The following is a 12,221-nucleotide window of genomic DNA, read 5'->3' as shown; positions in this document are numbered from 1 at the left end:
TTCTAAAAATTTTTTTTTTTTTTCAGGAATAAGCTTTCGTCAGATCATCTCCTTCCGTCCACCTGTTGTGCAATATCTAAATACAGTGCAGTGAGTTTTTTTGTCTTGGGTGTCCCAGCATTTTTTATGTCTTGCACTACTACTTACGCACATATTTCATCATCATCATCATCATCATCTTTATTCCACACTCAGTGATATTACAAAACAATAAACTTTTATGTTTTTAAAAGACACTCACACCAGTGTCTCCACATGTTGGACTGATATTGAATTGCACTGACTCTTATATCTGTGAGTGACATTATATTACATTATATTATATTATATTACATTATTGTTCAGTCTGCAGATAAAACTGTACATTGAAATTCTAAGTGCAGCTTGCAAAGTGTTCACTCATGCAGTAACAAACATTTCAGTCGCACTCAGCCATCGTGGCTCCTCAAAAGCTCCGTAAAGTGTCATTGTAGGCACCTGCAGTCTTTACAAAGTGGCTTTTTTGTAATTAATCCAGAGGTGAACTGTACAAGGGTGAACAATATGATTTAAACACTAACAACTTTACAGCATTTGTACAAAAGCCAAAATAACACATCAGAGTATTTCCCTGAGCATAGAGCATAGATTTACTATTTACTAGAGCCCGACCGATATGGATTTTGTTGTGGCCGATATGAAACCGATATAATGGAAGTTGGAGCTGCCGATAGCCGATATAATCACCGATATATTTAGTGATGTAAAAATTCACTGTAAATCTTGAATTGATTAAAAAACTTAGGTTTGGCTCTAGTGGATTCTAAATTGGGTTTATTTAGGCAACATTTATTGTTATTTTGACTCTTTACATCATATTTACAGACAGTAGGTCGGCCTAATGGCATTTTTGCATCACATTCTAGCTGCTAGTGATGGGATTCCAGTTTTTTTTTTTTTTTTGGAGAAACCGGCTCTTTTGGCTCGGCTCACTAAAGCAGCTGGCTCTTTCGGCTCCCAAGCGACTCTTGAGATGTTTTGTTGCAAGCAGGACTAAACCAAAACTGAACCAGGACTGAGTGTCGGGACTCGGTTTCTATCTCTCTCCTCACTGAGCCCAAGATTAGTCCTGGTTTATTCATTTTATGCTGAACTGCAGCCAAATATGCACTTTTTTTTATCCTATGCACACGCAGATTTCTGAAAGTTTCGTTTTCAGCCGCTGCTGCTGTCAAACTACGGGTCGACATGCGGCTTGAAGAGAAAAAGTGAGAAAAAGAGAAAACACGGCTCCCAATAAGAAGCAGGCTCCTGTTGTTCGCTCTAAGAGCCGCTTCGATCGCGACCGACCCATAACTCCTAGCTAGTAAACTATCGCTATTAGCCTTTAGCCGTGAATGCTGCGCACCGCGGTAATTAAATTATATGCATAAATGTGGATCATTCACACGTCTATTCACAGCTCATTTACATATCAATGCAGGTTCAGTAACAAATACACGGCCAATATAGTCACTTTACAATAGACCAATAGAAAACAGCCTGTTTATGTGTGGGAGCTACAGCAGCTAACCGCTAACAAAACCTAAACTAGCTTCAAAGTCGATGTATTTCCAACACTCAGACTCACACAGGCTCCTCCTCACATCACAAGTCTGCACTAATAAATGTCCTTTTAATCCAGACTCAAACCGATTGTCCGAAAAAGAATATAAACTCAGTGTTGCGCACGTCTGCGGGTGTAAACAAACACACGTGAGTGAAGTGACGTCACTCTGGTGGTGTGTTCAGGGACAGTACGGACACAGACAAATTATACCGCAGAGATAAATACTGATGCGGAGCCACATATGAGGACATTTATCTGTCTGTAAATTGGATTAAATGAACATAATGTAGAGAGTCTAAGCTTTATAACGAGGTACAACATGCCCACGTGAAATATCGGCCCATATCAGCGAGCATATCGGCCGATAGCCGATATGTCTCCAGGTGCCCATATTGGCCGATAATATCGGCCAGCCGATATATCGGTCGGGCTCTATTATTTACTATTTCTTTCCTCTATTTTGTATTTATTTATTTTTTTGTACTGCGCTGTGCATGTCCCACGTGCATGTCTGCACTGGAGGGTGAGTTGATTTTTATCTCGTTGTGCAGGTGTAAACTGTGGATTATACATGTGCATAGTGACAATACAAGACATTCATTCACAGAGACAATTCCCCTCAGTGCCACTAATCGCCGAGTCCTCAGAGCAATTCGATTTTCTCTCAATATGATATTAAATGAGAGGAGTTTTACTTTTAAACAAGATCTTTAAACTAGATCTATTTAAACTGGCAAACCGTTTGCCCCTTTTACGTTAGAATGGACGAGTCAGTTTGACCCTGATTTGAACATAATTACAGCATAATCATAATCATATGTAATGGATGTAAACAAAAATGTAATTGTACTAGAAAAAAATAAAACTACTTTCAATTCTGGCTTTCTAGTCGGCGACTGAACTAATAAGACGAGTTTCCAATCCACCATAATTCAAATAAAGATATGTGTGTCTCATGAACAATATGAAAAACAGACAATAAATATTAAAAAAACAAAAAAAAACAAAACAAAACAGTGCATTATAATGAGAGCCCCACACTAAAGTTCACTAGGGCCCCAAAAGCACGAAAAAAGATCAAAACGTAATTTAAAAACAAAAAAAGCTTTTGGACATGGGCCATCTGAATGTGCTGTGCATTTTTTTTCACCTTTAAGTTGCTGTTCGTTGCATTTGCACCTCTACAAGAACTTTGATGTCTATTTTCTGTTTCATTTGAAAAAAAAAAAACAAACTCCAGCAGCTCGTTCTGCCTCGTCATTTACCTTGGCGGAGTCCAGTTTCATCGACAGCACAGTCGAGGTATTTGGGAGACGCGTTTCCGAGACGACCACTGGCTTCGGTCCCGCCTCCAAGACCTTATGGATCTTCCAGAATCTGTGCAGAAAGTGAAGCGCCTTTAATACCTTTTGCCTCCAGCAGGTATTTTTAGTTTATTGTTCCACTGATAAATAAAACAGGAACAGGCGGCTAAACAGGGAAGCTCTTAACAATAGAACCCGAGCTGCGCCCAAACAAAAACAGAGCTATATATAAAGGAGTCGACAAAGGCAGTGTGACCCACAGCGTTCAGCTCCAGAGGTAAATGAAGCTCACAGAGGCCAGCAGTTATAGAAGAAAATTTGGAGCCAGGTTCATATTAGGAAAATGAATTAAGTTACAGACAAAATAGCGAAATAAAAACCCCAGGATCGGATTAATACGAACATTTTAAAACCAAAAATCGATCCTCACAGCAGCAGGTACAGACAGAGAAGTGACTTTTTTCAATACAAAGTGAATTGGAACCAAAGATTCCGTGTATCATTCATTCATTTGTTTTTCAAAACAAAACCAAAAATCTGAAAATGAAAAAACAACTATTCTCTTCATTATTTGTCTCTATTTTGTGCTTAAATGAATAATGGAAAAAACAGATAATGGACTGAACCGGGACTAAACTGGTCTAAGTCGTGGTCTCAGTCCTGGTCTGGTCCTGGTCTCCAGTCCCGGTCTGGTCAGGGTCTCAGTCCCAGTCTCAGTCCCGGTCTCACTCCCAACTCCAATTCTAATACATGCATCAAGAGTTTCAGACTTCCGGTCATCGCGCTGTCCATACTGGGAAGGATTTTCCAAAAAAAGTGAGCATCAAACCTCCATGTTTGTTTTCCCAGTGGGATGTGTCTGTTGTCAAAGTCGATCTTTTCAAGTCTTTTGAACCATATCACTTTTGTTTCTGCTTCTGATATTGTCATATTTTAGTTTTGGGATTCGGACATCGTAATTATGTGGTTGTTGGATCCTAACAGCGGAAAACGGCTCGAGAAATGGGCTTCGGAAGTTTGCGAACTCCATAACCCCAAAAGTGAATCAGATGTGTGTGACTGCAAACCTCTGTTCAAACTGTTTCTCTTCCCAACGGAATTGAAAAATAGTGAAAGGTGAAGGTGATGGGCAGGATTGATCCACAGGAAGAACCAAAAAGGAAACATTTGTCTGCCTAAGAAATTATCCTGAGTTTGCAGAGAACATTTTGTATGTGGAGCAACAACAAAACAAAATCCTGATCTTTCGATCAACCTCGGTTATGAATTTAAAAAGTCAACACCAAAGCAAAAGGCACCAACTGTTCACCAAGAAACACCTTCCACTGCAAAGAGACCAAGACGTGATGTTGCTGTAAAACCACAAGAACAAGAAAGTGCAGCTCAGTCTGTTTGTCTTCTGCTCCTCTACATTAACAAACGGGATTTTGTTTTGTTGTCGCTCCACATATAAAATGTTCTCTGCAAACTCGGGTCAGTCAAATGTTTCCTTTTTGGTTCTTCCCGTGGATCAATCCTGCCCATCACCTTCACCTTTTCACTTTTTCAATTCCGTTGGGAAGAGAAACAGTTTGAACAGAGGTTTGAGTCACACACATCTGATTCACTTTTGCATTTTGTGGAGTTCGCAAACTTACGAAGCCCATTTCTCGAGCCGTTTTCCGCTGTTAGGATCCAACAACCACACATTACGATGTCCGAATCCCAAAACTAAATATGTCAATATCAGAACCAGAAAACAAAAGTGATATGGTTCAAAAGACTTGAAAAAGATCGACTTTGACAATAGACACATCCCACTGGGAAAACAAACATGGAGGTTTGATATACATTTGATAGATTTGAAAATCCTTCCCAGTGTGAATTGAACAATGACTGGAAGTCAGATTCATGATACGTGTGTTCTAATGGAACAAATTATCTTCCGTAGCAGAGTGTTCACTTTCTGTTTGGCAGCGAGCGGTTTATCTCTGTCCATTATATAAACAGTCTAGTGCCAAACCAAAGAAGGACGTACCAGTGGCCAGAAGCAGGACGTTGTAGACGCTGTCGTCAGCTCCTCGGACCTGGTCCACTGTGATCTTGGTGTAGTTGTAGCTGCTCACGTAGAACGGGGCTTTATAATGCACAGAGTGGACCCAGTCNTGCAAGAAACATGCTTGTCCATGTTGATGGAAACGTTGAGATGCTACCCGATGCAAATGTAATAGATGCAACATACATAAAGGAAATTCAAGAAGCAGCTGGAGTCTACGAACAGAGCGCCTGGAAACAACGTGGTGCTACAAAAGATGCTACAGGAATTTGGAGAAATCATGAAGGACGCATTCTGGCTCCAACACCGTTGCTTCGAATGCTCTTTGAAGAATACCACACCCCAACTCATCGAAGTTATGAAGCCATCTCGAAACATATTGATTTATGGTGGCATCCTCATTTGAAGCCGATTATGCAATATTGGATAGACGAGTGTCACGTTTGTCAGACTATGAACCCGAAGAAGTCTTGCAAGCCACCTCCAGGAACTTATGCTCTCCCAAATAAGCCTTTTGAAAGAATCGTCATGGATTTCACAGACATGGGTCCTGAGATGAGAGTCCGAGGATACCGTTACCTGTTGGTTATAGTCTGTGAGTACACCAAATGGGTTGAAGCATTCCCCTGTAAGACAGAAACTGCAAAGGAAGTCGTCAAGACATTTAACTACTGATGTTTTTCCACGTTTTGGCATTCCAGATGTCATAAGATCTGACAATGGGACACATTTCACCGCCAAAATAGTCCGTGATGTGCTAAAGGCTCTTAACATCACCCAGCGCTTTGGAACTGTCTATCACGCCGCCAGCCAAGGAGTCTGTGAACGAATGAATGCAACTGTCAAGAGAAAACTTGCAAAGGTCTGGAAAACTACAAAACTTGATTGGGTCACTGCCCTACCGTTCGTCCTGATGGACATCAGAAACAGTGTAAATAAAACTACATCATATTCTCCTCATCTACTACTGACTGGAAGAGAAATGCATAAACCTGAAGGCCCATTCACTGAAGATGCACCATTCATAGACTGGGACAAACAACATCACGCATATGTCCAACAGCTTCAAGAAATAGTGATGCAGCTGCATAAATGTCGACAAAGAACGCATGACTTACAGGTCAGAGCCAATCCAGATATAACCGTCTCACCAGGATCTTGGGTGTACGTAAAGGTACACAAACGGAACAACTGGACACAGCCATATCAAACTGGTCCGTATAAAGTCATCCAGTCCACTGGGAGATCTGTACAAGTTGAAAAGGGAACATCTAAAGTGTGGTACCATTTATCGCACTGCTTCAAGTCACCAGTAGACCCAAATGATCGAAGTCTAACCCAAATCCAAACTGACATTGCCGCTACATCTACCATCCAGGATGAAGATGGGGAAAACCAACGAAATCCGGACACTGCTGGAACCAGAGAACCTAAGAAACAACCCTGTCCACCGTCCACCACTGAGGCTCCAGAGGAGGAGGAGAAAAAGGGGAGAAAACATAGAAGGGGAGTATAGGCCATGCTTTTTGAGAAATTCTCAGTGTCTATCTTTGATTATGCTAATCTTTATCTGTTGTATCTGCTTTATAGTACCTATCCATAGAAGCCTTGGAACTGACCTCGGACAGCCACAGCCAACAATCAAAGAAACAACTGAGCTGGCGACCAACAATACGGGTAAGGGTCAAGGAGCACTGAACAGATTAAAAAGAGAAACACCAAAACTTGCGAAATTTTGTTATGAGGGACAAACTTGCAATATCCTATTTGACGCATGCGAAGTTTTCGACTGCATGTTAAATATCCCAGCTATAGATCACGTATTCAATGTACAAGTTCTTTGCAAAGATACTTGTCTGACAGGAAAAAATGGTAATTCAATAGGGTTTGCCAGAGTTATAGCCAGTACTGATGAGCAACACGAAACAGAAAATACTTTCAAAACTGATTTACAACAGAGAATTACTCTAACAAAAAACAGGAAAGATGATGCAGCTTTCCAAGCAGACTTAAAACATTGTAGAGGGCGTAAATCAATTACACAACGATGTAATCCTTTGTTATTATCAATTCAAAATTCAATATTTAATGACGCTGGTATATATTCTATAGGGTTCCTGTGTTCTAAAATCCCTTCTGTGCCATGTAATAGGAAAATAAAGTTAAATTTCGAAGGATACATACAAATAACAATTTTAAAGACTAATAAGCCTGCTTCAGAAAATGATTTAATTTCCCTAACTGAAGCAATAAAAATCGAAACAGGACAAGATTTGAATGAAAACACGTGGTTAAAATGGGTGCAGTATACTGCCCATACTGTGACTACAGAAGATTGTATTGTATGTTCTGCGGCCAGACCTAGGTTAACCACTACATCCTTACCATATTCTAATGAAACAGACCTGACCTGTATCCTTAGACTCTTTACTAGAAAATCGTTTGATAAAACTGATGAATGTTATCACCTCCATCACAAACTACCAGTAGTAACTTCAAAAGATGTACCTACATCTTGGACGATGGGAATTGCTAGATATACCTGCTTCCTTAGAGATACTGTTATAAATACGGGTACAAAAAAGGCTGACAAAATTGAAATAGAGAGTTTCTCAGACAATTTCTGTAATCAGACTTTGTCTTCTGATAATTATAAAGATTTTGTCCTTTTAACCAACCACTCTATTGCCCGTGCTGATATTTGGTGGTTATGTGCAGATTTACGCTTATATGCCATTCTACCAAAGACGTGGTCAGGCATTTGTGCACCGATTATGTTATTTGTTCCATTTACTATTGGCCCTGCAAATTCAGTTATGAGTCTAAAACCGACTAAATTGTCACACAGATTTAACTTAAAATATAACCATGTGTCCAAAAGGTCCTCTCACCGGGTTAGACCCAAACTTAAAGGATCTTTTAATGATGATATTTATATAAGCGCTATAGGAACCCCAGTAGGTATCCCAGACGAATTCAAAGCACAACACGAAATTGTGGCTGGGTTCACCGCAGCTTTATTTCCTGCAGTAATGGCAACTAAAAATGCTATCTGGATAAATTACCTCTACTATAATCAACAAAGATTCATAAACTATACGATTGAGGCACTAGAAGGCATTGTAGAACAATTGGGCCCAACTTCACTCATGGCCTGGCAGAATCGAATCGCCCTTGATATGATACTTGCCAAAGAATCATCAGTATGTAGTATGTTTGGGGCAGAATGCTGCACCTACATACCAAACAACACTTCTCCTGATGGGAGTATTACCAAAGCTTTAGCCAAACTCAAATCATTATCAGCAGAACTGGTTAAGAACTCTGGTGTACCTGAAAATACTTGGTTTAACTGGCTCTATAAAATATTTGGCCCTTGGACGGCTACTATAGTATCTCTTGTTACTACTATTTTTGATTATAATGGCAGTATTAGTCGTAATTGGATGTTGCATCATTCCGTGTATGAGATCGCTGGTAGAGCGTTTGATTACTTCTGCCCTTACACGAAATGCTCCTGTTACTCAAATTTTATTACTCTCTACTGATTCTCAACTTTCACGTCCCGAACCAGATGACTGGGTTTGATTAAAACCCTACAGATTAAATCATTGATTTAAATAAGAGATTAAAACAGCTTCTAAGTAAGTGCTCCTTGTCTCTTCCGCTGTCCGAGAGTCATGTATTGATTATGTATTATGCTATTCAGTGTGTTATGTTAGTAAAACTTGAGATATGTTGAAATCAAAAAGCTAAGGCTAAAATGATATTTACTCACACATGGGGTTTTTAAATTTGGATAAATTGTAGGTGGAGGTAGCGCCTTGCTTCTCCATATTGGTTGAGTGATCACATGTTTAATGTGATCAAATAGGGGAGATTGTGGGTTTATTTTCTTGTGTTGATGCTTTACTGTTAATTGAATCATATCAAAATGTTTCTTGTTATGTTTTCTTTTGGTTGCTGCCCCAAACCAAGGTCCAAAGGGGGGCATATGTGAACCTGGTAGCCTGATCAATATGTCTGCAAAATGTCCTTCAAAACAAGTTTTATCAAATATGTATGTGGACTTTCTTGTTTAAGTGAGCTAATCAATAAGTTAATATTTCAACAAGATGTCATGTATAAGAGCTGTCTATTCTGCTGTCATTCTGAGACGCTGGTGACCGAAATCCTGTAATCATTTGAATTGAGTTCTGTAAGCTGCCTGCGCTAAAATAAAGACATCGTAGATCTTCCTATCTCCTGAAGTTTTTTGCTTAGGAGTTTACTTGCATGTCACGCTCACTGCAACCTGCCCAGGGACGACAGGTGGAAATGAGCACTGGCGCTACAACCTGGTACAAACACTCTCCTGTTAAGATTAATATTTATTGTGCACTGTCCCTGTCTCTTTAAATAAATTAATTAAACTAAATCCCGCCCACAGATGAGAACGGCCAATAGGAAACAGCCTCTGTCCTCGTCACTCACACAGGATCGATGCTTCTGCCTCGGCGTCTTGGGGCTTTGTTGTGAAATTTTAATTGTTGAATTTGAGAGCTTGAAAATATCTGTGCTGAATATGTAAAAGGTGATTTATTTTTTATTTTTTATTTTGAATTTGAAACGCATTGAAAAAGTACGCTTAAAATTTCATTCAGAATAAAAACAATTCAAACATGTTTTTTCAGAGTTAAACAATTCAAAGTGAGAAATTCAGGGAGATTTAAAATTCTAATACATGCATCACGAATCTCGGACTTCCGGTCATCGCGCTGTCCATACTGGACAAAACTAAAATATGACAATATCAGAACCAGAAACAAAAGTGATATGGTTCAAAAGACTTGAAAAGATCGACTTTGACAATAGACACATCCCACTGGGAAAACAAACATGGAGGTTTGATATACATTTGATAGATTTGAAAATCCTTCCCAGTGTGAATTGAACAATGACTGGAAGTCTGAGATTCATGATACATGTGTTCTAATGGAACAAATGATCTTCCGTAGCAGAGTGTTCACTTTCTGTTTGGCAGCGAGCGGTTTATCTGTGTCCATTTATATAAACAGTCTAGTGCCAAACCAAAGAAGGACGTACCAGTGGCCAGAAGCAGGACGTTGTAGACGCTGTCGTCAGCTCCTCGGACCTGGTCCACTGTGATCTTGGTGTAGTTGTAGCTGCTCACGTAGAACGGGGCTTTATAATGCACAGAGTGGACCCAGTCTGACATCTCCGGGTGGTCCTTGATCATGTTGACAGTGGCCAGTGGGAGATTCTTGCTGTTTTTAACACACTGCACAAAAAAGAGCAAGAGGAGGAGGAGGATGAAGACATTACATGCGTGTGTGGGTTGAGAGGCTGGTGCAGGAGAAAGTAATCAGAGGAGAACTGCAGGGAGCGGAGGGCAAAGCTTTATGAAAACAGTGCTAAGGCATCCACACACTACAGGGTTTTTTGGTCTTAAACGATTTTTAAACATGCAGCAAAAAGTTAAAAACTGCATCGAGATTTGTCTGCAGATCGATCACAGGAGATAAAGATGTGAGCGTGATATCGTCAGCTGTTTCCCGTCGCTCTGAGACTCTTAAATGTTCAAAGATCAGACTCTGCACTTCTAGTTTAGATTAGGGATGGGCATGATTGGTCGATAACTGATCATTAAGAATTACGTTGATTATGTTATTTTTTTATTGTTTTTTTCACTTTTATTGCCACAAATCAATTCACATCAACAGTGTCCTGAGACCAGGCCTTCACACAATTTATATATTCACTCTTTTTTTTTCTCCCTCCTCCCCCCTGTAGAAGAAGAAAAGAGAAAAAAAATGCAAAAACAAATAAAAATAAAAATGTAAAAACATAAAAATAAGGCATATTAGGGCACACGTGTCTTATTTGAAAAAGTCAATAATTGTATAAACTTGTCTGATTTTTGATTTCCACTGATCGGGGGTTGGTATTTCAGGTTTCATCCAGTAGATAGTGATCATTTTTCTTGCAGTCATCAGAAGAAGATGATGTTCGTTTTTAGATCGACAAACCGAATGTAGGTTTCAGTGCGAGGAGACGAGTCTGAGTCTGACATAAACACTGGAATCTTGGCCTCACAGTCCCACGTTTGGGCTCTGGCTCCTCTGAGACTCTGTTCCACTAAATGAGAGCGTTTACATGCACATCACTGTCCCGGTTTGGTCACGGTGCATGTAAACGCAGTATCCTGGTTACGGCAACATAAAGAGCTGCACTAAACCTGCACACGTACGATCTGTGAAAACATGAAGCATCTCCAACACGACGCACACACAGAACAGACTCACCATCAGCAGAACACCCCTCTGTCACAGAAAGAACACTCATATTCCACTGAGTCGTGTCCTTTAGTCCGACAGAAGCTGAACCACATCAGCACAAGGAAAGAGCTGTTTTTATCAGAGCGATTAGTTTATGCAAATGAGTCATGTGGTTTTAAGTTTTGTTAGTGTAAAACATAAACAAATGTGTCAAAGCTGCATTAAACACATTATAATGTCAAACGGGCTGATGTGGCTCTAGAGTCGTTCTGTTTATATGTCGTAAAGTTGAGTTTATTTATACAGATTAGTAACAGTAATAATAATGATCACAATTTTAATATAAAATTAATAAAAAATGTATCTTTAATTCTCCTGACAATCGATTAAGAAAATGTAATCGAATGTACATCCCTAGTTTAAATACACGTCAGAAATTATGTAAATCGCCGCTGTGGTGGTGCAGTCAGTGTAACTACACGTATCGCTGCAACAGTTTAAGCACCATCACACTGGAAAAGAAATAATGATCAGAGGAATTATATCCTGCAACACCAAGTCTGTGATTTATATATGATCACCTGTCCCTGTGTGGGTAAAACAAGCCGGGCTTTAAAAACACGTACTGCAGAACACAGGAGAACAATCAGATGTAAAAACATGAACTATCCTGTGGCGGCTCATTTTGTTGATTTTAACCATCCTGTCTCTTCCTTAAGATATATTGGCATTGAACACGTGGAGCTGCCCCCTAGAGGTGGGAATCTAGAAATGCTCCTGTCAAAAAGAGAAAACTTCTGGATTCACCAACTGAAGACTCTCGCTCCTCACGGACTGAATGTGGAGTTTGATCTACGATGTTTTTTGTGAGAGACTTAAACTATTTCTGTATTTTATAGAATGTTTTTTATGTAAATATCTAAACTGTTTTTCTTGTTGTAGAGTGGGCTGAACTCACTGGGTGACCTCACTTTGGGACCTCCCATTCATTGGAGGGTATTTGGGCACCTGGACTG

The 12,221-nt window shown here is 39.8% G+C and overlaps 1 protein-coding gene across 1 annotated transcript in view; it reads right to left on the bottom strand.

Annotated features, from left to right (window-relative positions):
* Positions 1-12,221, bottom strand: part of sema7a (semaphorin 7A) — a 62,494-nt gene that overhangs the window by 13,586 nt on the left and 36,687 nt on the right. Inside the window, exons 10-12 of the mRNA XM_055155477.1 lie at positions 10,013-10,208; positions 5,712-5,722; positions 2,854-2,955 (exon numbers count right to left, since the gene is read on the bottom strand). Coding sequence (XP_055011452.1) covers positions 2,854-2,955; positions 5,712-5,722; positions 10,013-10,208 — 309 coding nt within the window. The remainder of the gene's footprint in view (positions 1-2,853; positions 2,956-5,711; positions 5,723-10,012; positions 10,209-12,221) is intronic.

The sequence above is a fragment of the Boleophthalmus pectinirostris genome, unplaced genomic scaffold (assembly GCF_026225935.1).
Source record: "Boleophthalmus pectinirostris isolate CB_2022bp ecotype Guang Dong unplaced genomic scaffold, ASM2622593v1 HiC_scaffold_2, whole genome shotgun sequence".
NCBI classification, from domain to species: domain Eukaryota; kingdom Metazoa; phylum Chordata; class Actinopteri; order Gobiiformes; family Gobiidae; genus Boleophthalmus; species Boleophthalmus pectinirostris.
Note: the sequence above shows the minus strand (reverse complement) of the source record. Positions and strands in the feature narration are given on the sequence as shown.